Below are 19,203 nucleotides of genomic sequence, written 5' to 3'. Positions count from 1 at the left end.
GTGACGGATTGTAGCGTGTTAAAAGACTGGATAGATACATGGGAGCCAAACCATTTAGTGCTTTATAAGTGAGTAGCAGTAGTTTGTAGTCTATTCGAAACTTAATAGGAAGCCAATGTAGGGACGATAAGATTGGGGTTATATGATCGTATTTTCTTGACCTAGTAAGAACTCTTGCTGCGGCATTCTGAACTAACTGAAGCTTGTTTATTAATGACGCAGGACATCCACCTAGTAATGCATTACAGTAGTCTATTCTAGAGGTCATAAACGCATGGACGAGCTTCTCTGCATCAGATATAGATAACATATTTCTTAGCTTAGAAATATTTCTAAGGTGAAAGAAGGCTGTTTTTGTAACTTGATTGATGTGATTTTTAAAAGATAAGTTGCTGTCTAAAATAACTCCCAGGTCTTTTACCGTTGAACTAGTAGTTACAGAACAACCGTCTAAATGCAGGCTGAGATGCTGGAGCTTCTGTGTACTATTTTTTGGGCCGATCAGCAAAATCTCCGTTTTATCAGAATTTAATAGCAGAAAGTTATGGGTCATCCAATCTCTTATTTCTTCAACACACTCAGTTATGCGAGCCAATTGAGCTGTATCGCCTGGTTTGGATGAAATATATAGCTGGGTATCATCAAATTTCTTTTTATTGTAAATCTTATTGTGAGTGCTACAATTGATCTCAATTTGTAAGAAAATTTGTGAAATAAATCATATTTATTATTAATAGCTGGTACAGTGTAAGTCAGGGGTCTTACAGGGGACCCTAAGGCAATAGAGACATTTGTCAGGGACCCCCTGATACTAAATATTACACTAGATATTTTGCTTAGACAATTAGAAGAATGTTGTTTCTTATTGTTTGTATTGTATGCATTATTGTGTATTTTGTATATACTTTCAAATCTTTCAAAAAGATTTATGCATCATAACAAATACATTTTGCAAATACTATTTAGTAAATTGGTCACAGTTTTTTATTTTAATAGATTTGCAGTTTTAAACATTTTCCTTTTACTATCAGGTGGACTATTATACATTTACATGAACTTCAGCATTAAGTTTAACTTTAATTTAAAAACTATAATATTTTTTTTTATTTAATATTTGATGTTTTTACCCATGGTTATTTTATTTTTTCACAAAATGTGATTGAACATTAATTAGCGGGCCCCCTGCAGTAATCCCACGGACCCCCGGTTGAAGACCCATGGTGTAATTAATAAAGTGGATTAGTGTTTAACTGCGCCACCTACAGGCTAAATAACATAATTACTGGACTATGACAGAAAATAAAATAAACCATAATAAGAGATGGAAGTGATCTTCAAGATGACAACGACTGTACTACAAAAGTACAGTCGTTCAAAGCTGAATTTTCCAATTTTGTGTGGGGATATGAATAAATGATATGCTAAGGCTATTATTCACAGTGTTACTTAATTGCACTTAAACTCACTTACAGTAAATGTATATCCTGTTTATAGGTTGCAGTGAATACAGAGCATGTCCTGGGCAAGAATCACTATGTCATACACACAGACACACATTTACAAAAGTTGATCTTAACCAAATCTATTGGCATGTGTTTGGGGAAAAAAACCCAGATAACCCACTAAAAAATCACATGGACAAGAGAGGAACATCCACAGAAACACTAACATCCAGCATTTGAAATGTAAGTGGCCTGTTCCTAATCTGTTCTTATATCTGTAACCCACTGTAACCCAGTTCCTTCTCATCCATGACTATAGGGCAAGGAGCACTGTAGCCCAGTGTGTCACCTCATCTGTGACTCCTGGCTGAGGAACACTGTAGACTAGTGTCTGCTCCTTGATCAATATAGAATGAGAGGCACTGGCACTTAACCATACCAGGGGGAGTGTTTGCAGGACTGCTGCAGGATGTCACTTGAAGTTCTTGGTTTACAAAATCCCATCTAAATCATATGGAATGACCTAAAACATACCAAACACAGGAGATCGTCTTGCAGTTTAAAGGAACTTGAACTTTTTTTTCAGAGAAGAGTGGGATAAAATTCGAGTTTAAGTTTAAGTTTAGAGGTGTGAGGTTAAAAGAGACTTATTCACAAAGCCAGTAATTAAGCCGTAATAAGGGCGATAGGTGCTTCAACAGAGTATTATTTTGGAGAGGTTCAGACTAATGCAATTGGTGTTGTAGTTTATTTATTTATTTTTTGCTTACAATGTTCCCATTTATTAAATGTTAATTTTTTTCTCTGAATGTTTGTTTGTTAAAAGATCACATTAAAGATGTAATAAGTCTCAAATTTTTGTTATTTCTGTCTTTGTATTTAAAAAAACTACAATTTCAAAAGAGTGTGTAAACACACACATGAAAACTATGAGCCAGCTTCTGCACCTGATGCACAGCATGAGGACTCAACTTCTTTGATCAAATCTTGCGAGGCCTGTTCCAAGCGGAACCCGTCTTGGAAAACCTCTGCATGACCCTGGCCACTGTACTGTAACTCAGTTTCAGGGTGTTACTGATCTTCTTATAGCCTAGGCATCTTTGTGGGGAGCAACAAATATAATTCTCAAATCCTCAGAGAGTTCTTTGCCATGAGGTGCCATGTTAAACATACAGTGGTCGGTATGAGAAAACTGTACTCAATGCACCAAATTCTAACTGCTCTAATACAAGATACACACATTTTGATGATCCTGTCAAGCAGAAAAAAACATGAACATGATGGATAGGACATGTGGCTTTACATTGTTAAACAAGGTACTGCTGTTATCACTTCGGGTTCTAAATCTATACTGCTATACAAGCTGCACATTGACTAAAATATATCCAATGTTGATGGATCTTTATCATTCAGAAGTCTTCAATGACCGAATATCTGATCATGTCTAAGTTCTAAATTCATGGATGTTTGATGTACAAGCCACAGTGTCCTCATGTTTTTCCTCCACATGTATTTTGACAAACGGAACAGGCTTTTTGTCAGTGCAGACTGAATGACCCTTCAGACCCCTCAGTGAGCATGCGCATAACGCGTGGAAGAAAAGTTTCCAAATTCTCCAAGTACTGACTGTTACTGATTCCTGTTTTTTTTTTTTTCTGCTCCTGCGGTTATCAGTGCCTCTTGTATGCCGATGATGTCCTTAAAGTTCACACCGATGCGTCGGACGAGAAAAAAATTGCGCGTTTACTGAAATATTCTAATAAAAACATGAATTTCGGCGTTCCAGCGAATTCGCTCTTGTTGCTTCGTGCTTGCGATGAGGGCGACTATGAGAGTGCGAAGAGGATTCTGGAGCCTGCTGGGAATGATTCAGGGAGACAGTCCAAGGCACGTCTGGATTCGGTGTCGGAATGCGGTGTGGACATCCCGCGGGGGGGACTGCCGCTTGTCCACGTCGACAGCACGGACGAAGAAGGGAACACGGGTTTACACTTCGCGGCTGCGGGCGGACACGAGCATTTAGTCCGTTTCTTACTGAGGAAAGGGGCGTCTGTGGATAGCCGGAATAATTATGGCTGGACGCCGCTAATGCAGGCAGCGAGGTAGGACATTCCGTTTTTATCTAATCAATAATCAGCAGGTCTGAGCTTCAAATAAGTGCATTTATCAGAAAACAACCTGAGTGTTCTTGTAGTACGGCTTCGGCTGTAGGTTCGAGCCTGTAGGCCGAACGTCATATCACTTTTATAAAACAGTCTTTAAACAAGTATTTAAAATCTTCCAACTTGAGATTTTTCATGTTTAAATAGTTTCCTTAATTTTGGTCCTTAAACTTAAGTTCCCAAAGAAGCCACAACTGAATAGAGCGTTGCGTGATGCCATGGCAACGCATAGACTGCCTTACAGACAGTGTAGTGAATTGGCGGAGTGATACAGCAGCGGGAGTACAATGTGAAATGTCTCAGTGGTGTTATACTACACCTTTTATTATTTTTAAACAGTTTTAATTTTTTTAATTTTAAAACAGTCCAAATTTAGTTCAGAGCAAAAGCAAAATATTTATTTAAATATCCTAATATATATCCGGTATCGCCAAGCTGCCACTCTTGGGCCCTTGAGCAAGGCCCTTAACCCTCTATGCTCCGGGGTTCCCTTAAGAGGGAAATATCAAGGTCCGTGACGTCAGAGTGACGTGGGGCCACCTTCCCGTGGGCTCACCACCTGCAGGAGGGACCGTAAGGGACGGTGCTGTGAGGATTGGGCAGCAGTCGAAGGCGGGGGCCTGCTTAGACTGCTGCCCCCGCGACCCAAATTACGGATAAGCGGGAGAAAATGAATGAATGAATGAATCCTAATATTTTTTAATGTCTTGTTCTGTGTTATACTCATCTCACAATGGTGTATTTTCCCCGCATCGGAAGTCTTAATTATACGTTTTGGGATTAGTTTATTAATCATTAATAAATGTGTAATTAGACTATAAGGGGATTTTGTTGCGGGAAACAAGACAGTTACCTACTATTGCTTCTGTTTGTAATCTTGAAAGCTGTTTTGTGTTGTACTATAGTCCAGGGAAATTCTCTTTTGTTTTTTGTTCTTTTTGTTTGTGTTCAAGCTGTATTTTTTTAGCAAGATTTCTCCATCATCTTGGGTTTCTGTGTGGATTACCTTTGCGTACAGATTACGCTTCTTCCTCTTTGGGTTTGTTTTTCTGAAGACTTATGGGTGAAAAAAATACAGCCCAAAGTTTGGAAAAAGCTCATCTTTCATCGTTCCTTTTATTTTGATGCAATAACTATTACTTCGACCGAACAAATATATAAAATAATATATATAAATATTAAAAGTAATACACAGTTAAAGTTTAGTGTCCCTTAGCATGAATTCCAGCTTTACACCCTTCATTTTACAGATAGTTTTTTTCCAAACATTCAACTGAAATACTTTGCCACTTGTTAAACTTGCCAAAGGTGTTTACTAGTTTTCTGTTCTGCACGTGTCTGTCCTGTTCGATGAAGTTGTTTTTATTTGGCCACAGTCCAAACAGAATTGCATTGCACAAAAATTTAGAATGGTGGCCATGTTGCTTTAGTATTCCTTTTACCTGGAATAAGTCTCAACCTTTTCGGCTCCAAAACAACCCCAAACCATTAATCTTTTTCCTCCTTTTATACACAAGTCCTACTTTTAGATACAAAGAAATGCCGAATTTGGACTCATCTGTTCACAGAACTTTCTTCCAGTCAATCACTGTCCAATTCTTGTGTTTTTGTGTTTTACCTATTTTGTTGCACATGAACAAAAGGAACTTAGATGTGTCTCAAAACTGATAAAAGACCAAGTGTTTCCAAACTTTCGACATACTGTTTTTCCCACTAGTTTTTGCCACCATAGTTTCTGCTGGTGCTAGACCATTGTATTGTATTTACAAGAACTTGCTGACCTTGAGGCATTTTTATGTTAGGTAACATCTGTGAATGTTCCCAGAATAATGGAATCTGTTCTCATTCTGTTCTCATGGATTTCTGATTGTCTATTTGTTGAATAAGTAATAGTTATTAAAAAACAACAAACACAACATTTTCTACTAGTACTTAATAATACTTTTTAATACTTTTTCTTGTGGTTGGGGGCTTTGGGGCATGGGTGTGCTTAAAACTAGCAAGCTCGGATTGCTGTGGTAACCAATGAACTTGTGACTTTTTTCTTTTAAACTCAATTCGCCTTTTCTGAGCTTAAAAAATTGTGAGGTTCAACAACTTTTTTTAGATGAAGAAATTTGGGTTTGAATAAATATAGATTTTTATTACACTTTGCATGATATAAGTGATATATTAAAATGTACAATTTATTTTTCATTGCAATTTTTTTTTATTTTGCTGACTGCTGTATGCATTGTTTAAAACAGAGACATAGTGAATCAGGAGCCTTGTATCATATTGTTATATCACTAATATTTGTATATTTTTTTTTACATATGGTGTTTGAAAAGACGTAGATGTCCACTGTGCCCTTCACTAATATTGGCACCCTTAGCAATTACAAGCAAAGAAGGCTGGGAACATGTTATTTGTTTCTTTATTGTTTAGATTCTCTTTATATTATAAGATTCTCTGTAGTCTTGGATATCAAACAAATGCACAGTTTGATAAACGGAATCTTTGTTAAAGATATGTGTGCTACAATTATTGGCACCCTTATTTATTATTTAAATCTATTGGAAGTATATTCTTATTGATGTTACTTATATTTTCTATTACTAGATGATTTGAACCAAAAATTTACTTTCATTTATGAATTATTGTTTCACAGGTGTATAAATATAAGGCAATACTTTACATAGTACAAATTCCCTTAGTCATTCATCTCAATGGGTAGGACCAAGTAATATAGCTGAGATGTGTGGCAAAAGTTTGTTAATTTTTACCAAATGGAAAGTGGCTATAAGAAAATAGCAAAATAATTGAAAATGCCCATTAGGGCAATAAATTTGAAAGGTAAATTGTACTGGAAATTTTTTGAATTAACCTGGAGGAGGAGGTGTTTATATTAGTGCCTCAATGCACTGAGAAGAGAATGGTTTACATGGCCAAAAAATCTTCTGGGATCATAACTGGAGAATTACAGAACTTAGTTGGATATTGGGGTCAGAAGGTCTCCAAAACTACAATCCAACATCACCACAAGCTGCTTGGAAGGGTTAAAAACAAAAAACGCATCTACTTTCGTCAAAAATCAAACTAAAGTTATTTCTGATTGACAGGCATAACTAAAACTTGGGATTGTAAAAATGGAATTGGTCAGATATAATAAAACTTTTTGGCAATTAACACCAGAGGTTGGTTTGGCACACACAGTAAAGTAGCCATATGGAAAATTTCCTCATGCAAATGGTAAAATATGGCGGTGGCTCTTCAAATTTTTGGGACTGTGTTCTTCCACAGGACATGGACATTATTTTGGGATATATGACATGATTTGATATCAAATATCAACAGATATTAAATGGATATCTGCCTGCCTCTGCCAGAGAGTTTAAGTGGGCCATGGTTTATATCCTCCAACAGGACAATAATCCAAAACATTAACTAAAACCAACACAAACATGGCATACTATCCTCAAAATTAATGCTATTTCAATCCCTCTATTGGAACCCTATAGAAAACCTTAACAAAAAAATCAAAAGGTTAGACAATACATTTTCCTTGCTCATTTTGACCAAAGGTGCAAATTTAAATCGCTTGTTACTATAGCCTGTGTACAACAAGTACAGTATTTCTTAAATTATGTATGATTTTTTCACTTCCCAGATCTCTGTGAATTAACTTTCTGTGTTTTTTGTGCAGGTTTGGCCATTTGAATGTGTCTCACATCTTACTTGAGAATGGGGCAGAGATCAATGGAAGGAATCGCATGGGAGCTAGTGTACTTTCTATGGCAGCCCGAGGGGGCCATACACATGTCGCCAAACACCTTCTTGAACATGGAGCATTTGTGGATGACTTTGACCATCTTTCTACAGCTGAAAGAAATGCTAATGGGAACAACAGTAACCTCAGTGATAATGGGAAAAACTTCATGGATATTACATCTTTATTGGTTAGTGCTCAGCAGGGTCATGAGGCTATGGTCAGACTGCTTTTGGAGTGGGGTGCTGACGTGAACTTTTCACAGAAGACCACCGGTTGGAGTGCACTAATGCTAGCCACATTGAGTGGGAAAGCTAGTATAGCTCAGCAGCTGGTAGAGAGAGGTGCTGACCCTGATCACCTTAATGTTCTGTCCAAAACAGCTTTTGAAGTGGCAATGCATCTTAAGCAAAAAGAGGTAAAGAGCTATTTGGATACCATCACGACAGTTCGTCCACAACCAGGTAAGATTGGTCCCGAGTCTACGAGTCCCAAATGTAATTTTTGTAATGCGTTTTCTCCGCGGCACCCGGAGGCCTAGATGTATGACCTAGAGTGCCTGGGTGGGATCTGTCTGAGCCCCCCTTCAAGCTTCTAGCCGTGGCATCTTGGAGGCGCCTTTTAATCAAGACCACGTTCTTGTTGGCCATCTGCCCCATCAAAAGGGTAGGGGACCTCCAGGCCCTTCTGTGACCCCCTCCTTCCTCTAGTTTACCCCTGGTATGGCCAGTGCCTTTCTGTACCCCTGTACTGGTTACATCCCCAAGGTGCCCTTGGTCGTCCCACGACCCGTAAGATTACAGGCATTCTATCCTCCTCCATTCCAGGCCCAAGACTAGGAGAAACTAAACCCGTGCACTGGACACCTACGTCCACAGGACGGGTCCTTAAAGAAGGACCAAGCAGCTGCTGGTCCGCTACGGCCCTCCCAAGAGAGGCCTCTCTGCTAATAAGCAGACTCTGAGCAGGTCTCCCGCTCCCTTCGGGGTCAGAGCTCACTCCACCCGGAGTGTGGCTGCCTCAAAATCTTGGTACTCTGGAGTTCCTCTCCAAGACATATGTAATGCTGGGGGTTGGTCCACCCCGCTGACCTTTGCGCGGTCCTATAACCTAGACCGCAGTGCCACTCCTGGCCCCTCAGTCCTTCTCTAGCTGTGTTGACAGACACACACTAGGCAGGGACTGGTCAGTCTTGTGTGATTGGACACTTGTTCCCAAAGCATTGTGACGCAGTTTGAGTTCCTCTCTAGGTTACGTATGTAACCCTAGTTCCCTAAAGGAAGAGACTTTGCGTCTTTATGCCACACCTCCGGCGTCCCTGCAGCGCTTCCTTCTCCCTTGCAGAAGTTGCCGCTGCCCTCACGCATATGCGTTTTATACTACTGGTCGTTACGTCACCTCACCGGTGACGGCCGGCGTCCATTTTTTGACTGATTACACACATTACGTTTCGACATATGTAACCTAGACACGTTTATACATATATCAGTGTATATATTCATTGTAACTGATATATTCAATATAACCCCCAAAATTACAGCTGCTTGAAATACAGCCATTGGGTTCGATATAATATATCGATAAATATGTTTTAAATTATTTTATTCTGTCCATTTTCTCTCTAGATGATGAGAAGAAAAGGCCGGATGTTTTCAGTGCTCTAAAGCTAGGTAAGTGCCACTGAGGACAATGAGTATTTTTTTAATATCCAAGAGAATAGCTCTTTATTGATAGTAATATGCCATGGATAATTGAATGAACAGTTTATTTGTACTGATGCTCCAGCAATGTGTTTACAGTTTTTTGTTTGTGTGTGTATTACAGGAAATGCCCAACTGGTGAAGGAAATACTAGAGGAGGATCCATCACAGGTGAACATGGCCAATGCAGACGGGGCGTCACCTTTAATGATAGCAGCTGTGAGTGGACTGTTGGAAGTGGTGCAGCTTCTGGTTGAAAGGAATGCAGACATAGACAAACAGGATGGCGTACATGGCTGGACAGCACTTATGCAGGCAACATATCATGGGTAAGGCTTGAATCCCTAAATTTTCCCTAACACAAAAAATGTTTAGAATGTAGTGCCTGTACTAAGGTTTGGAAAAACCAAGTCTTTTATCATTTTTAAAAGAGAAAAATGTATGTTTCTTTTGCTTATATATCAAACACAGAGTAATTTAATTGTATGAAAATTTACATTGACCAAACAAATACACAAATGTTCAGGTGTTGGAACAAAGGTCTAATAAACGGTAAAAACTTTTTTCTTTGAGAAATCCTGCCTTAACATAAATAACAGCTAGACACATGCAGACACTTAGTTTCTCTAAACATTCCGCTGAAATACTTTGCCATGCTTCTCTTAAAACTTGTCAGAGGTGTTCTTTGCTATTTGGATATTTCTTTCTGATCTTGCGATCCAGTTCATCCCAGTACAGTTCCATAGGATTTAGGTGCAGTGACTGGACAGGCCATTCCATGATGGCCAGCACTCTAGCTGACCTGCTTCGGGACATTGTCTTGTTGTAGTTGGGTCCAATAAGCTGCAGACCAGACAGAATTGCATGGTGTTAAACTATTGAAAGGTAACCGTGTTGACTGAGTATTCCTTTCAGCTGGAATTAGTCTTCAAACTTACCTGCTCCAAATAACCCCAGACCATTAAGCAAACCATTTCCATGTTTGACAGTAGGTTTGATAACATCATATCTTCAGTTCTCCATCATAAAAAGGTTCCTATGTAAGAGTGGAAAATGTTATATTTGGACTAATCTCTCAACAGAACTTTCTTCTTGTCAGTCCCTGTCCAATTCTTTAGTTTTTGCCTTTTACCTTGTTTGTTGCATATGAACAAAAGGAGCATACATGTGTTTTAAAAACAATAAAAGACTAGCTGTTTTGCAAGGGTTTGAGAGGCAGTGTATATACTGAATGTCTTAGATGCACAGAATGTTTAGATGTCTTCCTTTTTTTCCTTTTTACAGAAATAAGGATGTGGTGAAATATCTGCTGAGTCAGGGAGCTGATGTAAACCTAAGGGCCAAAAATGGATACACAGCCTTTGACTTAGTCATGCTACTAAATGACCCAGGTAGAGTAAAATTATTTATCATGATGTTCTGTTTGGTAATTATTATTATCCTGAAGGAAAAATGAAATAGTCTCATTACTTTTCTTTACCAATTTTCTCTCTCTCCCCAGACACTGAATTAGTGAGACTGTTAGCTGCTGTGTGCATGATGGTGGATAAAGACAAGAGCAGGCATAGAGACAAGATCTCCACCAAGAAACATCTTCCTTCCAATGTACTTGTACCACCAGATGATAAAGGAGGCCTAAAGGTGTTGCTTTGTATATCTTGGATATATTAGATGTTGTGTATCTAATTTAATATCTGAATGTCTGACTGGTCTGTCTTGTCTATGCAAAATGTGTCTCACAGTAAAGGCATTACTAAAGCTTGGCCGGAATATGGACACATTAGAGACAGCTTTACAATTAGTTCTTTTGTACTCTTTTTCTCCTCTCTTCCTCTCTAGTCCTGGTGGAATCGCATGTCCAATCGCTTTCGTAGACTGAAGCTAACACACACACTAAGGCATGGGCTCCCTTCCAATCGCTTAGCTCCATTCCATGATAACCCAGGGATTTTGTTGGATGCTACAATGAAAGCAGAGAACAGAACAGACAACAGCTCTAAACCAAGTGGTACAATGGTTTCTCCTGCTGGAGCACATATAGATGATCTCACCATTGCATGGACGGATAAGAACAAAGAAAGCGGTAAGATGTTATTCATTGTCATTGCAACACTTATTCAGATTATTGCCATGTTTTTACTTAGCATTAAATACAGATAAACATATACATATGGACATAATTGTAAATTAAGGTTAATTTAAGATTCTTTATAGGAAAGCAATGTCTACCTTTTTTGGCAATTTACTTTGTAAACTGCTGGATGGTTTTAAATTGTTTATAAAAAAGAATAATAACTTGTCTAACTAAATAAGTAAAAGTAAAAATAAAGAAATAAAAATATAAGTAAGTTGTGGTGTTTTATGATTTTTAAAGGTCTTGGAAGAAACAGCAGTGACAAAGATGACTTTCTCATTACCACAATGGTAAGCATTTTCATGAGCACTTATGGGTTTGAAACCTTTTCATTTTTGCAATTAATATAATTATTTCTTTGTTTAGCTGAGAAATGGTGCACCTCTGACTCGCTTACCCAACGACAAGCTTAAAGCCGTTATTCCACCCTTCCTACCTCCATCTAACTTTGAACCATGGAACTCAGACCGCTCAAGGGTTTTAAAAGAGGGAGGCAAAACAAGTGAGCAGTCTCGTCTGACTATGCCCCAAAGACCAAGCAAAGCCAACTTCAACACCAGTGGAAATTCTGATATTGTAAGTGTCTGGTTTAGCCTTGTTTATACATGACTGCAATATTGCTCACACAAGTTTACTTTGGTTCTGTCATTTAGCTATTTAGGCTGTTTCTTTTCTGCCTTTTTGCTGTTCCTAACAATTATTAATGTGTAACATGAAAAATCATTGTCTTATAGAACTATAGAAGCAATGTTAAATATTCTCCTGTAAAAAGGACAAATAGTAAGACTGAATTTTGGGATCTGAGACAGAAAATGAATTCCTAAAATTTTTCTTTGGTTTGTGAGTTTAGAAGAACACATTTCAATCAGTGTTCTAAAATAGTAGCAGTCAGTCATAGTTAAGGAGTTGAATTTCATACAAAAGGGAGTGCAGTGATGTTGGTGCTAAAGTTGTGTTGGCAAGCTTGAGATGTTTTTTTCCCTTATTATCTGTACCTATGTTCTACTAATGTTTTAGACATCCATAAGTCGAGTAGTGAGCAGATCCATGAAGTTCCCCAGTATCAGTAAGGTCCCATCCTCCTCCCCCTCCAACTCGGGCAACTATAACTCACCTCATTCATCAGGGGGTTCCAACGGAGTAGGAGGGGTCAACCGTCATACATCAGACTTGCACAACCGTTCAGGTACAAATAAACATATAGTATATACTGACCAGGCATAACATTATAACATTATGACTGGTAAGTGATTATCTCTTCATCATGGCACCTGTTAGTGGGTGGGATATATTAGGCAGTAAGTGAACATTTTGTCCTCAAAGTTGATGTTGTAGAAGCATAAGAAATAGGCAAGTGTAAGGATTTGAGTGAGTTTGACAATGGCCAAACTGTGATGGCTAGACTATTGTGCTAGAGGAAACAACAGTGGTGAACTGACGACAGGGTCATGGTTTTTAGGTCTGTGTAAATGTGTTTTTTTACGCTTAATTTCTGACTGAAAACAAACATTGGCGTATCCTCCTGGTCACAGAGCTGCTTGAGAACCGTGGTTGTTTTCCGTTTTCGTCATTCAACCCAGCTTATTAAGAGACATGCTGATTAATAATAGGTCTAAACTGATTTTGTTGGAAAAAAGATTTGTACTTAGTTAAGCTTGTTTGACACATAATACACCTTGTTTTACACCAGGATTAATAAAAAAAAAAGAAACCACTGCTCTGGGTGCTTGCTTCAGAGATCTTTTTTCAGTCATTTGACCTATTTTGTCTTAATTCAACTCTCTCCTCAGGAGGTAGTGCAGCTGACAGCGTACTGTCTCAAATTGCTGCTCAGAGGAAGAGGGCCGCAGGCCTGCTTGATGTCAAAGCACCAACCCAAGAGGCATCAACTGCTACACCCCTGCCCACCGTGCCTGATGTTAGCCTGCCCAACATTCAAAGCAACCAAAGTCTGGTGACAAGTGAATTGCATTCCAGATGGGTATGGTTCTGCTGACATTTCTGTCTCATAAAGTAAATATTACTGATTATCTAATTACACTGGCACTTTTCAAGGCATTGGATATATTAGGCAGAAAGTGAACAGTTATTCTTCGAAGCTGAATTGTTGGAAGCAGGAAAATGGGCAAATGTAAGGACACAATTTATGATGAACTTTTAGGAAGTTAATAAGGTGTTTGACTATTTAAATTTCCCTCAGATTTTTTTATTTGTTAATTTGAAGATTAATAAATAGGGATGCACTGAAATGAAAAATCTTGGCCGAAACCGAAAACCAGAAAAAAGGAAAACAAGGCAGAAAACCGAAACACTGAAAGAAATTATGCCAAATATTATTACCATTGTATTTATGGCTATGACTGTGTACTAAACTTACTAAAATCAAGGCATTTTAATTGCATAAATTAATATTAAAGTTTCAAAGAATAAATCAATTACAAATTATGAAAATATTTATTTATAGCACATTGCAACAATGCACAGGATAAAATAAATTACATTTTAAACTTAAATGTTTAACTTAAATGCACTCATGTGTACATTAAATAATAATGTACAGGCCCTCTGGCCTGCTGAAAGGTTGTAAAATTAAATATGTTTTTGCATAAAAACAAAGTGCATTCAGAACAAGTGCAACTGCTTAAAGATACAACAATATCACTGGGAAACTTGCTGCCTTTTCAAAAACGTCCGCCACAGACGGAGTGCGCATGCTCGGAGGGGTTTTGCTTTTCTGTGCCGCGTTTCTCTCATATTCAGCATAGTGATCGGGATGTTTGGATTTCAGGTGATAAATTAAACCCGAAGAAATTTCGGCATTACATGTTTTGCAAATCGCTATCCGTGGGTCTTTCTTAGATATACTGAAATACATCCACACCGCAGACATGTTGTTTTAGACAAGCACATGCAGGCCGCGGTTTCTGTTTGCATCATCACAACAAACTGTTTCGGCCGTGTTTTTTCGGTGATCAAAGTCTTTCGGCCGAAAACCGAAAATGCAACCTTTGGGCCATTTTCAGCCGAAAATTTTCGGTGGCCCGAATATTCGGTGCATACCTATTAATAACATTATGTCTACCAGCCTAATATTGTGTTGGTCCCCCTTTTGCGGCAAAACAGTCCTGACCCATGGAGCATTAACAGCATTAACTTCTTCAGCGATTTGAGATACAGTAGCTTGTCTGTTGGATTAAACCACAGGGGCCAGTCTTCGCTTCCCACCCAGCCTTTTTTGCCCATGACCCTGTGGCACTGTTCCTTCCTTTAACCACTTTTGATAGATACTGACCACTGCAGACTGGGCACAGCCCACAAGAGCTGCAGTTTAAGAGATGCTCTGACCCGTCGTTTAGAAATCGCAATTTGGCTCTTGTCAAACTCGCTCAAATCTTCACGCTTGCACATTTTTTCTTCTTCCAACACATCAAATTTGAGGACAAAATGTTTGATGGCTGCCTAATATATCTCACCCAATAACAAGTGCCATAATGAAGAAATAATCAGTGTTATTTACCCACCGTTCATAATGTTATAATGACATAATATTTTGCCTGGTCAGTGTATATTGTTTGTCAAGCATGCCCAAGTTGTACCACTACTCTCATTATTCTTGCTTGAGGAGCTTGTATGTTTCGGATCATAAGATGATCTTTCTTTCTCATACTTTTGCTCATTGCTTCATTGTTCCAATTTCAAGTTCCAATCTGGCTTTCTAAATTCTACTTCTGATGATGCCTTTTGTGGCATGACCTCTATATTTCTGCTATCAAGTCTTGTTCAAGTGGTGTATTGTGATGCCTTTACCACTGCCCTGTGGAGGCTGCTGATATCACTGACCGTTGTTTTAGGGCTTTTTTTTCACAGCTATTTCAGCTTTTCTGTCATTAACTGCTGCTGTTAAATAACCTGTTCAACAGGGTACACCTGGGCAGCAATAAACACTCGTCACACAGTCATAAAACACATTTCAACCTATAGGATCAATAAAGTATTCTGATTCTGATATTTGTGATCACTTGAAATTTGTAGGTTAATATATTTGTAGGTTAAAAAAAACCTTAAAAAAAAATAAAAAAAAGATGCACATCTCGATTTAAATATAAAGGAATTTTCTGATCTACCTTCTAATATTTGTAATTTTTTCAAACATCAAATCTAAATTGTGTTCAGTTACCTGCCATACTTCTGGAGGGGTCTGCAGGTTCTCCAAATAAGTGTGTTTTATGAGTGCTGTTGACTTCAATTTCACCAGAAGGTTGATCTAAAGAAGAGGCCGCAGTCTGGGAATTCCTCCACATCCAAGAGTACATCCCCAACCCTGACACCGTCGCCATCCCCAACTCCTAAACCACTCATTGGTGAAACCCTGTCTTCTGCTTCCTCCCAGCCATGTTCTAAGAGTAGTGGTGGATCCAGCAGTGGCACGATTACTGATGAAGGTCAGTGCTAATAATTATGAGACTTAATTGTGTTAATAATGCCATTTACACTACTGTAATTTGTTTGTGTGTGTTAGTAATATCATATTTTTAAAACATGAGACAGTATCATCAGCCTGTAATAATTGGTAGCGTTTAAAGCTTGACCAGTATGTGCTCTTGGTCCTGGGCCTTAGAACTCTCTCTACAAAGGAAATAGAACTGGGTTCATTACAACTTCCAATATAGATACATGTACACATACATACAAACACACACACACATTCATAACAAATTAGAGTTAAACTAAATATGGGTGTGGCTACAGCTTAATAGTAAGTCATGGTTCACAAATTTACTGAAAAACAAAATTAAAAAAAAGGGCTCAACCCTTGCGAATAAAGGCTCAATCCAATATTGATAAAGAACACACAGCTCCCTCCAAAGGCAGGGAGAGCATATTACACTATCCCTACATATCTCTCTCTCTCTCTCTCTCTCTCTCTCTCTCTCTCTCTCTCTCTCTCTCTCTCTCTCTCTATATATATATATATATATATATATATATATATATATATATATATATATATATATATACACACACACACATATATATATATATACACACACACACACACATATATATATATATATATATATATATATATATATATATATATATATATATATATATATATATATATATATATATATGTCTGGAGCACATAAGGCATGTTTTCACATCACATATGACTCTATTTTAAATCTTTTAGCACAACAACATAAAAAAATATCACCAAGACTATAGATACTGAAGATATTTAGACTAGAAGAATTGGAAATGTGTGCAAATTATGAGAGAAGTGGTTTGCAATATTATTAAACATTCAATATTTTGTTTACTTTTCAATGTGTACTTATCCCTTTTTACAGATGAACTTTCTGGTATACTGAAAAAACTTTCCCTGGAGAAATATCAGCCAATATTTGAAGAACAGGAGGTAAAGGCATTTTTCTTATATTTACATTTACATTTGCAGCATTTGGCAGACGCCCTTATCCAGAGCGACATACAAAATTGCTTTGAGTCTCTAGCAATGATAAATCTACACTGGTACGCAAGATTACAAACATAATATAAATATAACTCTTATTTACATGCTATTTAACTTCTATTACAAAAGAAAAGGTTGAGAAAAAGCACAAAGATATACAGTGGAGTTAACAAATAAATGCAATTTTATTTCTTAAGTTACATTTGTTCCCATACACTATAATTGCATATTTTTGTTTATTCATCTTTTGTAAATTACTTTAATGTGTACCTGCAGGTAGACATGGAGGCCTTTTTGACTCTGACTGACAGAGATCTGCAGGAGCTGGGGATTAAAACTGACGGGCCCAGGCAACAGATTCTGGCTGCAATTTCTGAACTAAATGCTGGAAAGGTGTGTTTCTTTCCTGTTGAAAGACAGCAATCATGAACTTTGTCTTAATTTTTATACAGTACTTATTTCTGCTGAAATTCCAAAAAGTTGGCATGTTTATAGACTGCTTTTATAACAGCATCTATTCATTTTAGGGAAGAGAAAGACAGATATTGCAGGAAACTATTCACAATTTCCAGTCGTCTTTTGGGAGTAGTGCAAGTAACCAGCACCCTGCAGGTTTTTCACATTTTGAGTATTACTCACAAAACTAAGTCTTTAATGACAATGTTTATTTTCATGGTTTTTGCAGAAGCTATTACCTAATTAACTTTTCAGTGTATCTGGATGCTCTAATATATTCTCAGTTTTTCTTTATTTTTTTCTTTACAGTTTGGCCAAGACATCAGCTGCACACCCTGAACAAAAGGTAACACTTTTGGCCAGACGAGGGATTGGAGATCGGTGCCTTCTAACTTTGAAGTTCAAGAAACTCTGAAGTTCAAATTCAGACAAGCTGCTGGAGAACCACCTCCAAGACAAAGAATATCATCATTAAAACAAATAACATCATTCTACAAAAAGCAAAAGAGAAATTGCAAAGGACCTCACACATTAATCTGCATAAGCAGACTAGTTTTAGTATAATACATACATGCACTGACGTTAGGTCATAAAGCTGCGATGGCATGAGGTAAAAGGTCATAATAGGGAATGCTTATACAATACTAGACTGTTATTGATAATGTTTAGGTACTTTCTTTTGTATTTATGCCTCTCTTTTTTGTTTAGTTTTTTTATGATGTGTGCATTTTTCCGGATTTATTTGAATATTGTTCAACCATTGGCTTTGTGTACAGCCAAGTTGGGTCATGATTTCTCAGATAATCAAAAAGTTTCTGCCAAAATGAACTTGAGTGTGAATGAATATTACAAGCTTGCCAGGGCAACTTGCAACAGTTTAATAAACTTTATCTGATTTACTTTTTTAAAGTCAATAGAGATAATTTCATAAAATTTTTAAAGTTTGGGAAAGGAATGCATAGTTAGGGTTCATTTTGCATTTGATAAATTTTTAAATAGAGACTGAATCTTTGCTTGGCTGACCTGTTTGATGGCGGATTTTTAGTTTATCAGTGGATTTTGTCTTTTCTGGACATTCAACAAAATGATACGAAACAAATACAAGTAAAAAATTTCATTGTTTAAAATCTGTATTAGTTTGCCTGCATGTCAGCTTATGAACAAATGAAATGTAATATTTATGTCTGTATATGATACAGTGTATATAAATTCAGTCCAAAATTTTAAAGTAATTCCTGGTAACTTTCCAACTTAGAATATTTCCAAAATTCTGCAGATGAAGTTCCCATTAAAAGTTTTCGGATCCCCTGCTGATTTATCCTTTTACAAAGAAATCAACAGTCTTGAATTTTTATGGTAGGTTTATTTTAACAGAGAGACAGAATATATATATATATATATAAAAAAAAAAAAAAAAAACCCTTAAAAAAACAGTAAAGGTTATAAATTGCAAATTTGTATTTGATCGAGTGAAATAAGTATTTGACCCTGTACTAACCAGCAAGAATTCTGACTTCCATAGACCCAAATTAGTCCTGTACCTTTAGGAAAGTACTGATAATATCAACTTATGTGTATAAAGACGCCTGTCTCAGAATCAATCTTTCATTCAAACCTCTCCACCACCATGGGAAAGACCAAAGAGCTCAAAGAAGCTCATGGACAAGATTGTAGACCTGCACAAGGCTGGAATGGGCTACAAGACCATCAGATTGTTGCCTTGGTCATATGTTTTGGGTCATGTCATGCTAAAAGACCCATCCATGACCCATCTTCAGTGTTTTGCCTGAGGCCAGCAGGTTCTCATCCAAGATTTTACAGTGCATGGCCCTGTTCATGTGGTGAAGTCTTCCTGTATCCTCAGCAGAGAAACAGGCCCAAAGCAGAATGTTTCCTCCTCCATGTTTGACAGTGGGGATGGAGTTCTTGGGGGCATATTCAGCATTTCTCTGCCTTCAAACTCAGTGAGTCAAGTTGATGCCAAAGAGCTACATTTTGTTCTCATCTGACAACATTACATTCTCCCAAGCCATTCAGTTTTTTTTTTTGGCAAACTTCATATGGGTCTGTTCATGTGCATTCTTG

The 19,203-nt window shown here is 37.6% G+C and overlaps 1 protein-coding gene across 2 annotated transcripts; it reads left to right on the top strand.

The window, feature by feature from the left end:
• Window positions 1-2,803: 2,803 nt before the first annotated feature.
• anks6 (ankyrin repeat and sterile alpha motif domain containing 6) lies at window positions 2,804-18,031 on the top strand. 2 transcript variants are annotated; one of them, XM_083529887.1, is made up of 16 exons: window positions 2,804-3,544; window positions 7,290-7,816; window positions 8,978-9,022; window positions 9,177-9,381; window positions 10,337-10,443; window positions 10,554-10,693; window positions 10,892-11,135; window positions 11,427-11,476; window positions 11,553-11,762; window positions 12,204-12,372; window positions 12,977-13,167; window positions 15,445-15,628; window positions 16,541-16,608; window positions 16,939-17,055; window positions 17,190-17,274; window positions 17,428-18,031. In XM_083529887.1, the coding sequence occupies exons 1-16, from the start codon at window positions 3,210-3,212 to the stop codon at window positions 17,466-17,468; spliced, it is 2,718 nt and encodes a 905-aa protein (XP_083386013.1). In that variant the 5' UTR covers window positions 2,804-3,209; the 3' UTR covers window positions 17,469-18,031. The 2 variants fall into 2 exon arrangements, with proteins under 2 accessions (XP_083386013.1, XP_083386012.1); XM_083529886.1 differs by having other exon boundaries at window positions 2,806-3,544; window positions 15,442-15,628.
• Window positions 18,032-19,203: the final 1,172 nt, after the last annotated feature.

Source organism: Silurus aristotelis, assembly GCF_946808225.1.
Source record: "Silurus aristotelis genome assembly, chromosome: 25".
Classification (NCBI taxonomy): domain Eukaryota; kingdom Metazoa; phylum Chordata; class Actinopteri; order Siluriformes; family Siluridae; genus Silurus; species Silurus aristotelis.
Note: the sequence above shows the minus strand (reverse complement) of the source record. Positions and strands in the feature narration are given on the sequence as shown.

Bases quoted from the DNA above. Each gene is read 5' to 3' on its own strand.
- anks6 (XM_083529886.1), top strand. From the start codon at position 3,210: ATGAATTTCGGCGTTCCAGCGAATTCGCTCTTGTTGCTTCGTGCTTGC. The intron at 9,023-9,176 runs GTAAGTGCCACT...TGTGTATTACAG, and splicing joins TTTCAGTGCTCTAAAGCTAG to GAAATGCCCAACTGGTGAAG. The intron at 16,609-16,938 runs GTAAAGGCATTT...GTGTACCTGCAG, and splicing joins CAATATTTGAAGAACAGGAG to GTAGACATGGAGGCCTTTTT.